At 31.7% G+C, this 17302-nt stretch overlaps 1 protein-coding gene and 1 long non-coding RNA gene across 15 annotated transcripts in view; one reads left to right on the top strand and one right to left on the bottom strand.

The window, feature by feature from the left end:
- LOC126772772 (protein lap4-like) overlaps positions 1 to 17302 on the top strand; it is a 70093-nt gene that overhangs the window by 8425 nt on the left and 44366 nt on the right. For 13 of the 14 annotated variants that reach the window (XR_007669694.1, XM_050493329.1, XM_050493335.1 and 10 more), the window contains exons 3-10: positions 6590 to 6758; positions 10352 to 10472; positions 10563 to 10855; positions 10935 to 11180; positions 11445 to 11614; positions 12455 to 12544; positions 12992 to 13098; positions 17123 to 17296. Coding sequence is in view for 13 of the 14 variants with exons in the window: in XM_050493329.1 (XP_050349286.1) it covers positions 6590 to 6758; positions 10352 to 10472; positions 10563 to 10855; positions 10935 to 11180; positions 11445 to 11614; positions 12455 to 12544; positions 12992 to 13098; positions 17123 to 17296 (1370 nt within the window). In the remaining variant the exon portion in view is untranslated. The remainder of the gene's footprint in view (positions 1 to 6589; positions 6759 to 10351; positions 10473 to 10562; positions 10856 to 10934; positions 11181 to 11444; positions 11615 to 12454; positions 12545 to 12991; positions 13099 to 17122; positions 17297 to 17302) is intronic. The other variant, XM_050493328.1, reaches the window with a different exon arrangement.
- On the bottom strand, positions 15365 to 16578 carry LOC126772894 (uncharacterized). The gene is made up of 2 exons (XR_007669700.1): positions 15530 to 16578; positions 15365 to 15460 (listed from the first exon to the last, which is right to left on the bottom strand). It is a non-coding gene; the product is annotated as an uncharacterized LOC126772894 (long non-coding RNA).

The following is a 17302-nucleotide window of genomic DNA, read 5'->3' as shown; positions in this document are numbered from 1 at the left end:
TCAAAAATATGTGTTTTGTTGAAACAGTCATTTGCTTTTAAAGTTTAACTAGGATACCGTACATAATATTCGAGTTCATGCTTCCATAAAGGTTGTAACTTTTATCAATCATTCCGTAGCATCGCGTAACAGCCGTCAGATCACTAGACTGTGAGATCACTTTTAAACCGGTCCGGTTACGTACGTTATTTCTCCCGAATATAGTGATTTCATTGTAAGCTATTGTAAGTTGTGAATTGTAATTGTTACGTTTTGTTTGAGTCGTGTAGGTATATTACAATCTAGTTATTATCACTTGTTACTTTGATGGTTTGTAGATCTCGTTTCCTATGAAGTCTTAATATATTTTACTTACTAATTACCCTCAATACTAAGAAAAACACTGACTCGCATTCAACAAAACAAATACGAAATTAATATGCGTATATATGATTAAACAAGATATTTTCAAATGCTCCTGTATTTGCGTGTAGTAATATAAACTAAAATCTAATGAAACTAATTCAAGAAATGTTATGGAAACGCGTTTATGGTCTCAGGTGTGACTAAATCTTACGTACGAAATGCGATATTATAAGCAAATAGAAATACCAGATCACGGTTATTTAATGTTTTAATAAAAACCTTATACATTTCAAGGGCGAACCTCAAACGCTTGAACGCTTCGCGATACTTACGTGAACATTGCGAAACATCAATCGTCGGGTTGTTTAGGGCGTTCGCTTAGCGGCTATAACTACATTTCTGATGCTTTTTTTAAATGTTACGGTGTATTGTATTGTTAATTGCGATATTGTATACAGGACGAAATCACAAACAGTTCGCAGTTATCTTATTTCTATTAACCTAATGTACACTGAAATGTAAAAGATATACGTAATAATCCTTCGATTAAATCATCTCTCAATTGAAGGTGAAACGTGTGTGATATCACGTTTCGCATGTGGGTTATAGAGTTTCGAATGCGAACTGCCAACGGTAATCATATTGAGCGCCATCAGCGTTTCAAGCTGACCTATTACGTAGTGTTTTATACGTATGTTGGAAGTTTTCGAATAAACGTTAACCCGCAAGCTATCCATTGTATCGTATCTCGTCGGTCAGACGGCTTCCATTACTGTGGGCGGCGGATCGGCACAGTCCACTTGCTCATCGCTTTTGTATTGCAAACAATTCAATAACGCTATAATAGGATTCCACTTCGTCTGGAGTAAGCCACGCGAGACTGTTGAACCATCTACCTTTTACTTCATAATAGTATTTGTACAAATACATTATGTGACGGCCATGTTCAAAATGTTTTTGATTTATAACGCAATGGCACTAACATAAATAAGATTGACTATTTTTCATATCGGAGATCATATCGTAATATATATAACTACAAAAAAAGCCCTATACTCAAAATGGAAAAAAGGTCAGAAGTTGCTAAATATTAAAATGAAAGCTGACTTATCCTTTTAAGCGTAAATACATTTTACAAGTATTGTTTTCGTTACAACTTAAATAAATACTTTATTAAAATGACGACCAACTAAAGTCGGCCTTTGCTATAATATATATGGTAATTAATTACGTCGTAGACCTTTTCTTATAGTTTTCATATTGTCTTAATAATAAATATGCGTAGTGAGATGTGAAGCGCCATGCTGGATATTAAGCAATTTCCTCTCGGTCCCTGCACTTGACGACTGGCTGTTTGCGGATATTATTTCCCGACCATACATATTGACAGTAAGAGCTGTCGATTCTCTTCCTGACAAACGACATTCTATATATTAATGTGTAATTAATGTATCATAATAGCTTTCAGTCATTGTAGTTCGTGTAGTGTAAGCAACATATTCTGTTGTTAAAAAAGACCAATTTATAAACAGCTCTTTCTTTTATCGTGAACGTAATGTAAAGTGTAAATATTACAACTATTGTATTTAGAGTCATATTGCAGATATTTTTAATGTTATTAAAGCATTCGCCAAATATAATAATCATATTGTTCAGTTGATTAAAGCCGCTAATAAGATTTTAACTTAATTAAATGACAATACAGTGTAATTTTTAAGTTCATTGTTTTACGCACCAGAAAAAGCTTTACCCATTATGGATTGAACGAGTTAAATATTTAAGATACAATAAAGGAAAATCCACATAGAGAACGAAGATTGCCTAAGATGGCAGTTTTTCTCGGTAGAATTTACATTTCTAACCGGCGGTGGTAGCTTCAAATTATATTTAAGCTACTGAAATTAAGACTTGAAAGTGCTTTAAAAAACCTACTTAAATAAAGGTTTAAATCGAAACCTACTGATGATTAAACAGTTTCGGTGTTGCAGGTTTTTAGGAAAGCCACGACTTTTTCTGAACCCCTGACAAGGTGCATACAATATTTCATGATGTTCGGTTGAGTAGTTAAGACGTAAAGGCGTAACAAACAAACTTTTGCATTTATAATATTAGTTAGGATATCAATACGGTATTCGATTTTTCAATTTATGTTACATATTTGTATATTTCATTTACATTACTAGGTATATTGGTTTCTCTTCGTCAAAACAAAATCATTCGCTAGAAATAGACTAGAAAACTTTCGACATTCCTTTATGTATGCTTAAAAGCACATCCGGTATTACAACAGCCGCAGGTTTCCTATATCTATGAAAAGCCATTCACCCCTTACATAAACAAAACTATACACTTAAAGAGAGATTCTTAGTAGCTGGCAGGCATACCTTTCCGAAAATAGCTTCACTTACCGCTTACATTACGTCACTAACACATTTTTCAACGGCTCTTTAAAACTTAAAAAAAAGGTAAAGTACTTTACGTACTAATTAGGACTGTCATAAATATTATACGTTAGAAACTTTTTTTAAATTTAAGTTTGTTTTATATATTTTGTTAAAAATGTAATATTGAACGAATAAACGAACAACTTATAGGTCAAGTTATTTTTGTTCATTTTGCCTTAGCCAATAATGTTTCACGTCCTCAAACGTTGACCCATATAACCGTGCCTTCAATTTAGTCGCAATTCATTCGAGGTAAATGTTCATTGTTATAATGCACCCATAGATTATGCTAGCCCTAGCCTGACAATTTATGACGCCACGCCTGTTAGAATGTCCGTCCGCAAAACCGGAAACCAGAGCGCACTACCGTTAATATCGTGAAATTAGTAAACCAGTTCATAAGTATTTTTAACTACAATGTTCAAATACAAGCTTGAAAAATCATTACATTAAAATAAACCCTACTAAAAATAATTTATACATATATCATTTGAATCAGAAACACATTTACCGTTGGTGTTCATTTGTATTATCAGTTTTAAATGCAATATAAGATAACGTATATTAAATGAATTCGATGAATTACCACACACACAAAATTAATATTTTAGTATTGGTTTGTTGGTTAAATAGCGTTAAAATAAAAATTTGAGCACAATTATAGCGTAAATAACCTTAATAAGTACCTTAGTAAGTCACCTTATAGTGGGGGTTGTATGGGTATTACTCTCATCATTTACTCTACTCCCATACAGTAATATTTTGTATTAATTTATAAACAACTTTCCGATTTTAATTGTGAGTGAGTAAAGGCACATAACGGCACATAATCAAACATCATGGCTTCTATTTTTTTCGGTGCATTGACGGTGATTGTAAAGAATTGTTAATATTTATACCAATTACCATTAGATGGCCTATTCGTATATTGAATAAAAATGGCAAAATGCATATTTCTAGTCTGGTAATGTACCATTGAAGTCATTCTACTTAAATACATTTTATAACTCTGCGAATGTTCCCTTCATAAAGATCACACAGAAAACATACGTTGCACTTAATTACAAATAAACTAGGCCTTTGGCAGTCATGCAGTGCACGCGACTGGTATAAATTGTTCACACCAGTCGATGTATCGAGCGGGAAGTTAAATGATACCTACTTATGTTACCATAATATTAATGTGCTTCAAACGGTTTTACAATTTAACTTAATTAATTTACTAGGTGTTTACAAAAAATGTTTTCCATTTAAATTCGAAACCTTTTTTAACTAATTCTATTTATTTTACAAATGCTCATCATCTTGTAGACAAACACAAGACCGTCTACTAGATTACTAATGATAGCGAGATCAAGTCATCACTGAATTTTTACGTGCTTATAAAATTGTATTGTACATATTGCACGTATGGAATATAAAAGCTTGTCTTAATTGACTCTTTATTAGTACATACGATACGTTATATATTTATGTCAATACATAGTCTGGGTAATAAAGTAGGCCTCCGTTTAATAGTTTTATTTTTATCCTTCACCCGTTTTCAATTGAAGTCAATAAATACTGGCAACATTCTTTTTAGAGATTTAATAAAGACCGATGAACATATACATGGACGAAACTGACCATTCAACCGTTGCGTAATCAATAAAATAAGTTCGTGTTTAAAATCATATCAGAATTTGTTCTCGTTTTTAATAAAATGTTGAAAGATGTAATGGGAAGAATGATCATAATTTGTTTGTTATATGTTGCGTTCGTCTGACCTTGTTCTCAGAGCTTACAATGTTTAGATTAACGTTTTGTAACATTGAATAATTGTAAATTATTTTGTAAAACCGCAATGTTTACGCGTCCATGTGCCAATTAGGAGTTTCGACCTTCAAAGGTCTCCATTAGATCCTATTTCAAATGGCAATTAGATGAAAAATCGATGTCATGATTTCATTCCGATACGTTTCTATCTTAGTAATTACATTTACACATTAGTGCAATAAACAGTATAGATTGAATGACGGTATTTGATTTTGCTTTCGTTTAAGTAATAAAATTGTATATTCATTGCAATGCAATACAATATCAGTTTATTTATGAAATTCTCGAGTTTTAAGACTTGTTCCAAATTGACAAAGAGATACACTTATACCGTATTTGGTTTCTTAGTGTCTTGTTGTTACAAAATCGTTGCGACACGAATCCTTTGAAATTTTACTCTTCTCGTCGGTCCTCTTTACTTACTAAAGGAAATTAGCGATAAAATTATTTGTAATTAATTCACTTACTATTAAAATATTTAATGGGTATAATTAGACTTACGAATAGTATATTCGGTACTCTGCTGTGATCGGATGTAGAATATTCGGCAAAACTTTTCGGTCTGCAATTTATGCACGCATTGCTCGCTCGCTAAGAACAATAATGCGTAAATGTTTATTTTTTGGCACCATAACGACTCATTAACTTCTTTTGTTATTAATAATAAAACAAAAATAGTCATTTTAATTATTTAAGTCTATAATTTAAATTTACAATAATTTGTTTGCAAACTACAAAAGTAATATTTTTAGGTTGGCATATAATAAGCACAAGTTGATTTAGTTGGCGTTGTTTAATCATAACTAAACTACCTAGCTGGCTTAAATTTTACCTGTTGATCTCTTAGGAAAATTATTTACATATGCTACTTTCCATTGATATTTTAGATACATAATAAGAAAAAAATGACTTCCTAGAACTAGCAAGAAAGCATTAATAACATTTACATGATTAATTTACTGCATTTTTTTACATTTCTTTTTTACTTGTTTTTTAGACTGAAGTCACTTAAAGTGACTCAATAAGTGGCCGAATACCGAATAACCGAGTATTCGTTTAAACTATAGATATCTATGATGAACATAATCGGATGATTAATAAAATATTGTATATAGATTATTATTTTTTAATTAATATCGTATACTAAATTAATAAACACAAATGAGAATATTTGTAAGAATTAAAATATTTAAAAAAAAATCCTGTAAGTACTGAAATTTTAGGTAAATTTCTTAACAAAGAACTTGGTACAAGTTGTCTAAAGATGTCTAAATGTTTGAACTGTATAGATTTGTGTACCTATTCATGTGTATTCTATAAACCTTGACGAACATAGCCCGTAATATAATTTAAAAATACAAACATGTTTTAGGAATGTATGCAATAAATAGTATAATATGTTATTTTAATTAATTAACACGAATAGTTCAATACTAAATACCTTCACAAAATTATTAAGAGAGCTGTGGAAAAATTTCAAAGTTTGCTTAGGTTTGTATAATGTTATACTTAGAGTGATTACGATTAAACAATGGTATAAATCCTGAGAATATGAAAATAAAAGTGAGCCGCTGTTTAATTTGTTCTTCTATTGTGATCTCCTATTGTGTATCATTATTGTATTGTTAAAACTTTATTTCTCTGTATATTATATCCTGCGTAGTAAACAGGAAAATGTAAAATAATTCTTGTAACAACACGACACTACCAAAAGGTTTATAAATACATATTCAGTGTTTCTAACATTTAAATTAGAAAATAATTAATTTGGTTTTTTTCCTTGATTAGGAGAAAAAGTGCATAAAAATTACAATTAAATTTACTAGCTTAGTATTTTTTACATTTGATGGTTGAATAATACACGAATTATTTCTTTATTGTGTATTTTTTTCTTAAAAGTATATATAGTAAGTATAATAAGATTTACGTTAGCAAACACAAGATACGTTTAGCGCGGATATCACATATTCAGTTTTCTTTTTCAGACATTCCTGATATACCAGAAGATATCAAGAAGCTGCGTGCCCTGCAGATTGCCGACTTCAGTAGTAACCCCATCCCGCGGCTACCGGCTGGCTTTAGCCAGCTGCGGGCGCTCACCGTCCTCGGCCTCAATGACATGTCACTTACCAGTTTACCCAGCGATTTCGGCAGGTGAGCTGAACTCGAACAAGTCTGCCTTATTGAAAATTTTGCAATTTGTTCACGTAATGATAATGGTACCTAAAAAAAATGCAATGTTATATTATACAGCTGTCATCTAGTCTAGACTGTATTTTTACTTAATGGAATGAATATTTAAGTTATATTCATGATAAATAACGCTGAAAATCTATGAAGCGATAGAAGAAGTATACGCATAAACTAAAAATATATTTTCACTGTCGATGCAATCTCTAGGCAATGTAATGTAGAATTTACATTGTTAGTATTTTTCAGTGCTTGAATTATTTATGGTTATTTTACTAACCATAAAAAGAGATTTAAGTCATTGATGATACTTATAAAAAACCAAGAAATAATAATGCTCGCTTCATTCACCTCATAATCATTAAAAATATACGAATGTTTATTTGTGAGCATGAGATTCTAAGTCAGATGAAATAAAACTTTGTAACTTTATCAATATAGATCGATTTACATTTCGTTACTCGTAAAGATTTATTACTTAAAATATTTGTATAATTCGTAATATAAAGAATTTTAACATTCACACTTATCAATATTTTATTATTCACTTGTGCTCAACGTTTTCAATACGTGCCGTTATGGTAATATTAAAGAGAGTTTAATTACATTTTCATCAACACATTTTCGATCCTAATTAAACAGAGCCTGGAATTTGTTAATAACGAAGTACAACAAAATATACTTTTAGTATGTAAGTGTCGAACAAAGAAAAGGAATTACGGTTAGGAAACACTTAATTGCGATGTTAGATTTATAGATGGTAGATAAGTACAAAGTTCTAGTTCGCGACGAAAGCGAAAGTTGAGTGGAAAACTACAGTCCAGAGGCGTACCTTTAATAATATTATATAAGTATATAGTTCAATGACCTATAGCTCCCAAATAATAATGAATAAAATTCGAAGCAGTCTACACTTTGTTGCGTTTTTGTCTTGTTTTTTTTATGTTTACAATTTTTTTTACATGTAATTGTCCATAAGGACACTCTTTCATACTCGTATTAAAAGATAAAAGATTTTGTAGTTATGTTAAAGAAGTTACATCTTTTTGAATATAATTGTTATTTTACAATAATCATTAGATTTAAAAAAAGTTATCCACTTTAACATGTATAAAATGTTATAACAGAATTACAAAGAGTACTATGGTATGATATTAATTATATTAACGATGAGTGTTCTTTTTTGTTACGATCCTTTTAACTGGTTGGTTAGTTAAAAATAAGTAAAGCTGGCTTATGATTAATGTAAACAACATACATATTCACGAATGCAACCTAGTTGAAATGACAACAGTATGCGTAGATAAAAATAAAGTTAAGGAAACACAAGTAAAGCAAAGATTCCTTCAATATTGACAAATGGATCACTGATTATTCGAACCGTTGATTTCTTTGGAATATTTATATAATATATTCATCTTCGCATGCATATTACAAACATACAGCTTTAGTACTAATTCTAAAATGCTTTCATCAATTTTTCAACAAGTCGTCTCAGGGATTTAATAGCTCATCAAGATACTCATCCTTTTCTAGTTCATCTTAAGTACATTGAACAAAGGGAGACACAAGGGCTCAGCTCCGCTTAACCCAATAAAATAAAGATTTTCGCACGGATTAAAATACATCATTTTACAACAAAAAATAAAAATAGCGAAGGTAAATTGCGTCATATCCTGTAACCTTTTCTGTTTTTCGATAAAAGTCTAATGTTACTTGTTCAAAATAATAGGCTAAGCTACTACTTGTTAATTATAAACGTTGCCTCTTATATGGTGATTTGCCAAATCAATTGAGCTTTACTGGTGGTAGGGTTTTTTGCAAGCCCGTCTGGGTAGGTACCACCCACTTATCAGATATTCTACCGCAGTACTTGTTATTGTGTTTCGGTTTGAAGGGTGAGTGAGCCAGTGAAATTACAGGCACAAGGGACATAACATCTTAATTCCCAAGGTTGGTGGAGCATTGGCGATGTAAGCGATAGTTAACATTTCTCACTATGCCAATGTCTATGGGCATTGGTGACCACTTATCATCAGGTCTATATGCTCGTCCGCCAATCTATACTATAAAAAAAAACACATTTTTTTGCTTTGCTCTAATTTTGATGTTATTATTTCTACATTAAAAAGTAGGAAAGTGTGACAATAAATGATAAACGATTGAGGCGTGCCCCGTCAGTTGTCCGCTATCGGTACTGACGATTTCTTATCTCACCTGTTATTATTTTATTTCAACTTAGCTTCTGTACTATTAACAATCATGTACAAGGTGTATGAAATATTCTCACGTAGAATTTTAGTATATGACATTGCTAATATGCATTTATAATATTTACTAAATTACACCGTCAATATTCCGTGAAACATTTAATTGCAAACCATTAAGCTTAAAGAGCAGTATTCGGCGATATGTAGCGCATTATTCTTAACTTAACGCCTTTTAAATGTAGCGATAAACCTAATTTTTTTATATCCACAATTTTTATGATTGTTGTGATGGTTTATGATAATATAAAAAAAAAGTTTATTGTCACTAAATTTAGAAGCAAACAACCAATGAAAAAATACTTGAATATACGCTCCATATGTTTAGTTGACCATTCAAAACATGTGATTCATCGCTGAGCGTGTTTTGTAAGCGGCATACACGGATCGCTAAGTACTTTGACATCTGCTTAGGAATGCGTCAAGGTTTCTCACAAAGCGCTGCGTACTATCAGCAAACAATTATCGTACCTGTATTTATATTTGACAATAATGTTCGTTTTCATGTTTAAGGTTCTTCTTAAAATATATTAGAATAGTATTCTCATACTATTCGAAAATACAACTTAAACTAAATATCAAATGCAAGATTTCTATAATAAATAATAACCTGTTAATTAACTACTGACTTATTTGCATACGTAATAATAATCGCATAATTATATGCGAAGGCGAACACTTCAAACTGTTATGTTCTATTAGATTTGTCACAAGAAACCTTAAGTGAATAGTTATCATATTAAGTAGATAATGTTATCTGGTTTTTTTATAGAGTTTTATGGCACAGCATACAGTAATGTCTTAAATTATACACTTACCCAGTTAACCTTGTATGGGTGCATTACAATGAAAATTGATCTCGCGTTAGTCATCCATTGTATTTTTTATGCTTGTTAAATGTTTATTATAACTTGCTATGCTTATTAAGTCAAAAAGTTTGTCATTAGTTCTTTGCAATGTTTATTTAAAGAAAAATTGAAATACCGAAATGGAAGAGATTTCTCGATATTTTCTTTTGAAACGTTTTATTGTGACTTTTTCATGTCAACGATACATAGGCTAGGTTTAGGTTAGATGGTGAGGAGTTTCTTCTCTCTATTAAAATTATAGAAATGCCGTGTTCTTATTATTTATATAAAAATACGTACTTCTGTTCGAATGCTCTCTTCATTTATTTCCCGTTTTTTGATTAAAAGTAAACAAATTGTGTATTACATTTATTTATCTAGATCGATAAAAAATATGATAATGACATAATAATGAGCTTTTGTTGTTTTTTGTATATTTCAGTTTGGTGTCTCTCCAGTCATTGGAGTTGAGGGAAAATCTACTGAAATCATTGCCAGAATCGCTTAAAAACCTCACCAAATTAGAGAGACTGGATTTAGGTGACAATGAGATTGAGGAGTTGGTAAGGCATATACAATTTTATTCAGTTTAGATAATATAAGTTAATTATAACTAAAAAAATTAAGTAATTTGTTTTCTTTTTCATTTTTAGCCCGGCTTTATTGGTGAATTACCAGCCTTACAAGAACTTTGGCTTGATCACAACAAGCTGCAATATTTGCCGTCGGAAATAGGAAATTTGAAAGCTTTAATATGCTTGGACGTTAGCGAAAATAAATTAGAAAAAATTCCGGAAGAAATCGGCGGCCTCATGTCTCTCACTGATCTCCACCTGTCCCAAAATATGCTTGAAACTGTACCGAACGGTATCGGTGATTTGTCTAAGTTAGCAATTCTTAAATTGGACCAAAATAGACTGCACACATTAAATGAAAATGTAGGAAGGTTGGTTGTTTATTTTTTGTATTCATTTATTAATATTTATTGTGAAAGTTGAAAATATATTAATTGTGATTTGTTTTAGGTGTATAAATCTGCAGGAGCTTATTCTAACGGAGAATTTCTTGATGGAACTGCCTAAGTCAATAGGGAATCTCAATGAGTTGACCGTGTTGAACGTAGATAGAAATTCCTTAGGTGAAATTCCGTTAGATATTGGCAATATGACGTTACTAGGAGTTTTGAGCTTGCGGGACAACAAATTAACGAAATTACCGAACGAACTCGGAAACTGTAAATCTCTGCATGTTCTGGATGTCAGTGGGAACAGGTAGATTTATGATCAAAATGTTTTTTTATTACAGTATATTAATACTGATACCAATTTACTGAAAGCATAACATGAGTGATCCATAAATACTCCAGAATCGATTACGCTTTGCAACATCATTCTGCATAGACAAATCTTAATTCTTTTAATATTGATTCATTGGTTTTAAAATTGTCATTTAGTACATATAACGGCTAGGCATACGTTTTTTTTTAATATTTCAATATTTTAACAAACTAATAAGTGACTGTCTAAATGTTCTAGATTACAGTACTTACCTTACACCTTAGTAAATTTGGAACTGAAAGCGGTATGGTTGTCGGAGAATCAGGCACAACCTCTCCTGACCTTCCAAACCGATCGGGACGAGACGACAGGAGAGAATGTACTCACTTGTTTCTTACTGCCACAGCTTAGTTACACGCAACAACCAGGTATGACACATATTATACGATCAATTCGGGAAGAGTACCAAAAAGGTTTTGCTTTCGGTGCTATCTGTAATCGAAGTATTATAATGATGTTCGAAGTATTATTAAGATATAGAAAAATTAATTACGTTACATTTATAAGGAACATCATTATATACTTATGATTATGCTTTTTTAGTAAATATTCTCAGCTTTATTTCCTATGTTTTTGTTATTGAAAGGACAGAGTTTAAGACTCTAGTGTATGTAATTAAATTAAATACTCAATACCACATACATATATTTGAGTATAGATGTATCTACCAGTAACGACTAATTGTACCGATATTAATAATTCACTCTGAGAACTTTACTCTGTTCTTTTAAAAGTCTAAAACTGTGTAGACATTTTTTTTTAAAACGTCACGACAGACGTTATCTTTACGAGCAATAAACATAAAACGTCGTAAAAACATTACAAGTGTATCATTTTGTATGTTTGCGGAATGTGTTACTCGGGTGTTATGACCTTGAAACGTGACTGTTATTTGTATATGTGGTTATTCGCATTATGCTTTTTCGTGCTTTTTTTTTTCTTTAATCGTGCAAGGGGTCTTTGACAATTTACTATCAATCACTGACGTAACAAAAAAATATATGCATTTATCCAATGCGAATTCGATACAAATTCAGAATTTTAATTTTAAAAATTTACATTATAGATAATAAAATTGTAATATAAATAGTCTTAATGTAATTTGCTTACAAGATTTTATTTCGTAAGTAGTCACTGACCGACGTTTGTTTTGTTTTTGCTGTGTAAATACTAAAAGTCACTTTTGCCACTTGTCACACCACGAATAGAGTTGGAACATACGTCAGAGGTCGGCAGTGGCACCTGGTTCAGGGAACACAGATTTAATTCACAGTCACAAGAGCTTGATAGGATAAGAGGTAAGTAACTATAGAGCCTTTGTATTTGTTTATTTTTTTTTTTTTTATTAGAAAAATAGAAACACTACGCCGCTTTATTCACATTCATACCATTTTATAAATACACTGATCATTTCATATTTTTAAGATATAATTATTTAATATTTTTATACAGTCGTTTACAATAAGAAACTACGTCACAATATATTTATCACAAATCGTTCAAACGAGACAATTTAAACGAAAAACTGACTCAAATTATTTCAATAAAAACATTAGCGCTAGAGAGAATTTATTACAATTTTAAGTATTAAACAAATTAGCCTATGTATAGATAAATGGTTTTTTTTTTCTGTATCTGTGTTGTGTCGTCAGCGCTAAATGCAATGTTGTGCTGTCTCATATATGTACATATTAATAATACAATACACTCGACTAGTTTATCATGAAATAACACATATCCAACAGAATCAACTTTATCAAGAGATCGTGATTCAGATGACGACTGGGAAGAGAAAGAAGCATCACGTACTATATCTGTCAAGTTCACTGAAGACGTTCCTGAAGCGAAAGAGGTGAGCCTATGCTGTTGTCCCTTTCTTACTAGAAGGAAATCTTATAATTACAGGAATGCTTCCAGAACGTTCTACTGCAATATTCCGTTTTGTTGTCACAGTATTGGCGCGAACGTTAGACACCAATGTAGCAAAGCGAGAAATTGGTTTAGAGACAATGTGTACACTTTATTTTCTAGGCAAAGGGCGTACTTAGCTCTGAGTTCAATATTAGTAGCGTTAGAATAATAACAGCGAATAAAATCAGTATTGTACATAAATAAGGAGCTTTGAAATACAACGTGAAATTGTACGATCCAATGAACGCACAATCTGTGTTTATATTGTAAGCTTTTATTATTATTTATTTATATTATGGTAGTAATAAAATTGCCATTTAATTATTGGTTTATGTTTTATTTTAATCGCATGTTTTAATTTATACCGTACAATATAAAAATCTTTGGGTAGTTATAATTTTAATTTTTTTTTATAACTATGGTTTGGTTATAACTTATAAATACTAAATATTAGGTCCTTACATATGGAATTGGCGTTTTGGGCGGGAGGAATATAAAGTCAATATTTTTTTTGTAAAAATATATTTAATTAATCAAAGTATACACCGTTGTTATATATGCACTTTTGCCATCTCATAGGTAGTTCATTGATCCCTTTACTAAAAAAACCATGGGCGAGAATCAATAAACTCTTTGAAGGCGGTTTGGACTGCCACATCGGAGTTGAATTTTTTCCTTGTAAGAAGTTGTCCAAATTCCGGAAAAAAATGGTAATCTGTTGGAGCAAGGTCCGGGTAGTACGGTGGATGTCGCAGACATTCCAATTGTAGCACATCTAACTTAGTGGTTGTTTTTTGTGCAGTGTGTGGTCTTGCGTTGTCGTAAAGCAGCAGTGGCCTAGAGCGATTGAGCAATCTCGGTTGTTTTGCAGCTTGTTCTTCCTTTATGGTTTGCAGTTGCTGACAAAAGATATCTGCCGTAATCGTTTGGCCAGATTTTAAAAAGCTGTAATGGACGACACCGGCGCTAGTCCACCAAACACTCACAAGTAACTTTTTCTGAGTCAATTTTCGTTTCGACCCAGCCAAATCGGGCCGGATTTCTCCAGGGTTCAGCCATTGCGACGAGCTCTTCCGATTATCGAACAGTATCTACTTTGCATCACAAGTAATGATTCGATTTAAAATCCCTTCGTTATTGTGTCGGTTGGGCAAAGTAACACAGCAGACGCGTGCTTGCAAGTTCGATTCACGCAATTCATGAGGTACCCATCGTTCAAGTTTATTTACTTCCCGATTTGCTTCAAGTGGATTAATACAGTTCAAAAGCCTGCAGCTATTTCTGAAGTGCTTTGTGATAGATCCGCTTCCATTATAGCCTTTAATTCTTCATTTTCCACTTTGGTCTCCGGCCGTCCATAGGTTTGGTTCTGAAGGTCGAAATTTCCAGAACGAAAACGTTGAAACCAAAAACGTACCGTGCTTTCTTTTGCGACACCACATCATTAATCCTTCAATCTGTTTCTGCAGCACTGGTGACACGGTAGGACTCATACTCGTAAATATACCGATATTTCATGTTTTCCATTGTGCAGTAATAAGCGACGCCAAAGAAAAAAACAATGAGGAAAAAAACAAATGAATGGCTGTTTTCAAAACTCAAATGTACCACATAAAGGAATTTATAAATTTGAATTTGGAATTCTTAACCAAAGAGGAGGTATTTCAGATCAAATTGGTCAGTACGACAAAACGCTAATTTCATATGTAAGGATCTAATATGTCTTATATTTTTTTAAATTTTAACGTTTTCGAATTATATCGAATAATTGAGTCTTGTTGGATTTAACGAATATTAATTACGAAATGGTGTAAATTAACTTTTGTTGCTTATAACTTTATATAACTAAAATATCATAGTTATGTCATCCGTTAGCTTGATCATAACGTATTTTGCACTATCTTTGCATTAAGCTTAGATAAAAGCAGTAATAATATATTTTGCTATATTTTATTTGTTGATTATTTAAATTCTCGTAAAATTCGTAAAACTGTATGAAATAATTGTGGTTATCTGAATATATCCATATGCATTAGTTATAATCTATAATCATATCATAATATTTTAATAAAATAACTTTTCGCTTAATTATACTATGCTTATAACAAATAACCATAATTTTTTTGGCCATCGAGTTATTCTGATATAATATGTACGTACACGTATGACGTAAAATATAAGAACTTAACGGAATAAATGAAACTCAATACGACGAAATGTTTATATTTCAAGATCATTATAAAACATAAGCAGCTGATGTCACGGACAGAAGTCCGTCTATGTGCGCCCACGCATTGTCGCTTCTGAAACAGAAAATTGCTTTGACAACAATACTTCCTTGACGACATAAACCGTCTAGAACCGTTATTTACATGGGACAATGAAGTATTTGTATTCAAGGTCGCATCGTTACATGAGGACAGTGAGGAGACTACACCGTCCGATTCATTCTTCAGCGCACAAAACATGCTAGGGCTGAGGCGGCCGTTAGACGTAGTGCGCAAGCTAGTTACCACACAGCGGAGGACGTCCCTGCAGAGACTCTCCTCCTCTATTACTAACCTCGCAGAGGTACATCACCCGCGCGAATGGAGTGCAAACATTAATATGTACCGCTTACAAACAAGAAACACTGTCAATATATTATTTAGTAAAAAAAATTCGTATAAATATTTTTCACTTGAAACTTATTTTATATTTTGCATTATGACTTATTAATAAAATTGATAAGTGAAATATTTATAAGAAAGTTAGTGAAATAATAATATTAATAATAATTTTTAGTATTGAATGTAACGTTTCTAGTAATTATACAGTGCTTGCACTCCAGTTACGCTTTATTTGCTGCCTCCACTAAGACTTTGGTCCTTTGTTTTATCAAGGTTTAGTTGTTATGTCGCTGCGAGTAGTATAAACTGTATCAAGATAAAATTATGTTATTTAGATAACATTAGTTACGCATCTCATTTATTCTAAGGTGCTATTTTATAGTGTTTCATATCACTTACACATTTTTCACAATTTTTATGTCACCTGTACAGTAATATCAACACCATCATTACCAATTTTTTATCATTACCACAACAAATAATTCATGTTGTAAATAATACACTGTCGATATGTAGCATAAACCTTAAATTACATTATAAAAAAAGGATACGCAATGCACGTCTTCTCATATTCAGTTTCAATCAAAAAATCATAGATTTCTTGGAACAATTTGAATTTAAAAAAATCTAAAATACGTAACACTGTTTGCACTGCACTTATGATGGATCGCTCTGGATTCCGTGAGGCGCGTCGTTTTGCCGCAGAGGTGAAGTAGCGTGTGATATCATATCCTGTGATTCACGTCGCGTTGTCTTATTAACTTGATGCGTTTAATGGGTCAAATACCAATTAGAATTTTTAATTATTGTCATATTAGAGCTTAGTACACGTTTACAAATATATATGCAAATTAAAAAAAAAACTTTGCTTATACATACCACTCTGAAGGCCTAACATATACGTACATAAATACATTTAAAATTTTGCGTTACTTACATTGATCACTGCACTTTACATTTTATATGATTTTATTCATAAAATATAGAAACATTTTATAGAGTAAATCATTATCTTGGTATTGTGAAATTTAGATTTTTCTAGAATGCCAGCAAAATTTAGACTGACTTAGCTTGTTTCATACTTTTGTTAATTATGCACTTAATAAGATTGAGGTGAAATTGCCTTAGGCAGTTTTTACTGCTTTACTCATAAACGATATTGCTATGTACATAATTTTGCCTTTAAGTGATTTATTGAATTTTATTGATTGATTTTGTTTTGAATAAACATGAATTAGCATGTGCATGCAGTTCTTGAATTATCATGGTTTTTTTTTTCTATATTTCGACATTTTGTTTTTAGCGAATTATTCATAGACTATGGAACAAAATTATAAAACATTTGATATTTTTCAGACACCATTTGTGCGTCAGAACACACCCCATCCTAAAGATTTGAAGGCGAAAGCTGTTAAATTATTTACGAGGACGCCCGAGCAGCAACCGCAGGAAAAGGCGAACGAGTTGCCTACAACCAATGGTATTGTCATGTCTCCGCCTGAAACCGTACAGCCTATAGAAGTTATAGAAGTAAGT

This window comes from Nymphalis io, chromosome 13 (assembly GCF_905147045.1).
Source record: "Nymphalis io chromosome 13, ilAglIoxx1.1, whole genome shotgun sequence".
NCBI classification, from domain to species: Eukaryota; Metazoa; Arthropoda; class Insecta; order Lepidoptera; family Nymphalidae; genus Nymphalis; species Nymphalis io.
The sequence above is the reverse complement of the archived record's forward strand: the minus strand, read 5'-3'. Positions and strand labels throughout refer to the sequence as shown.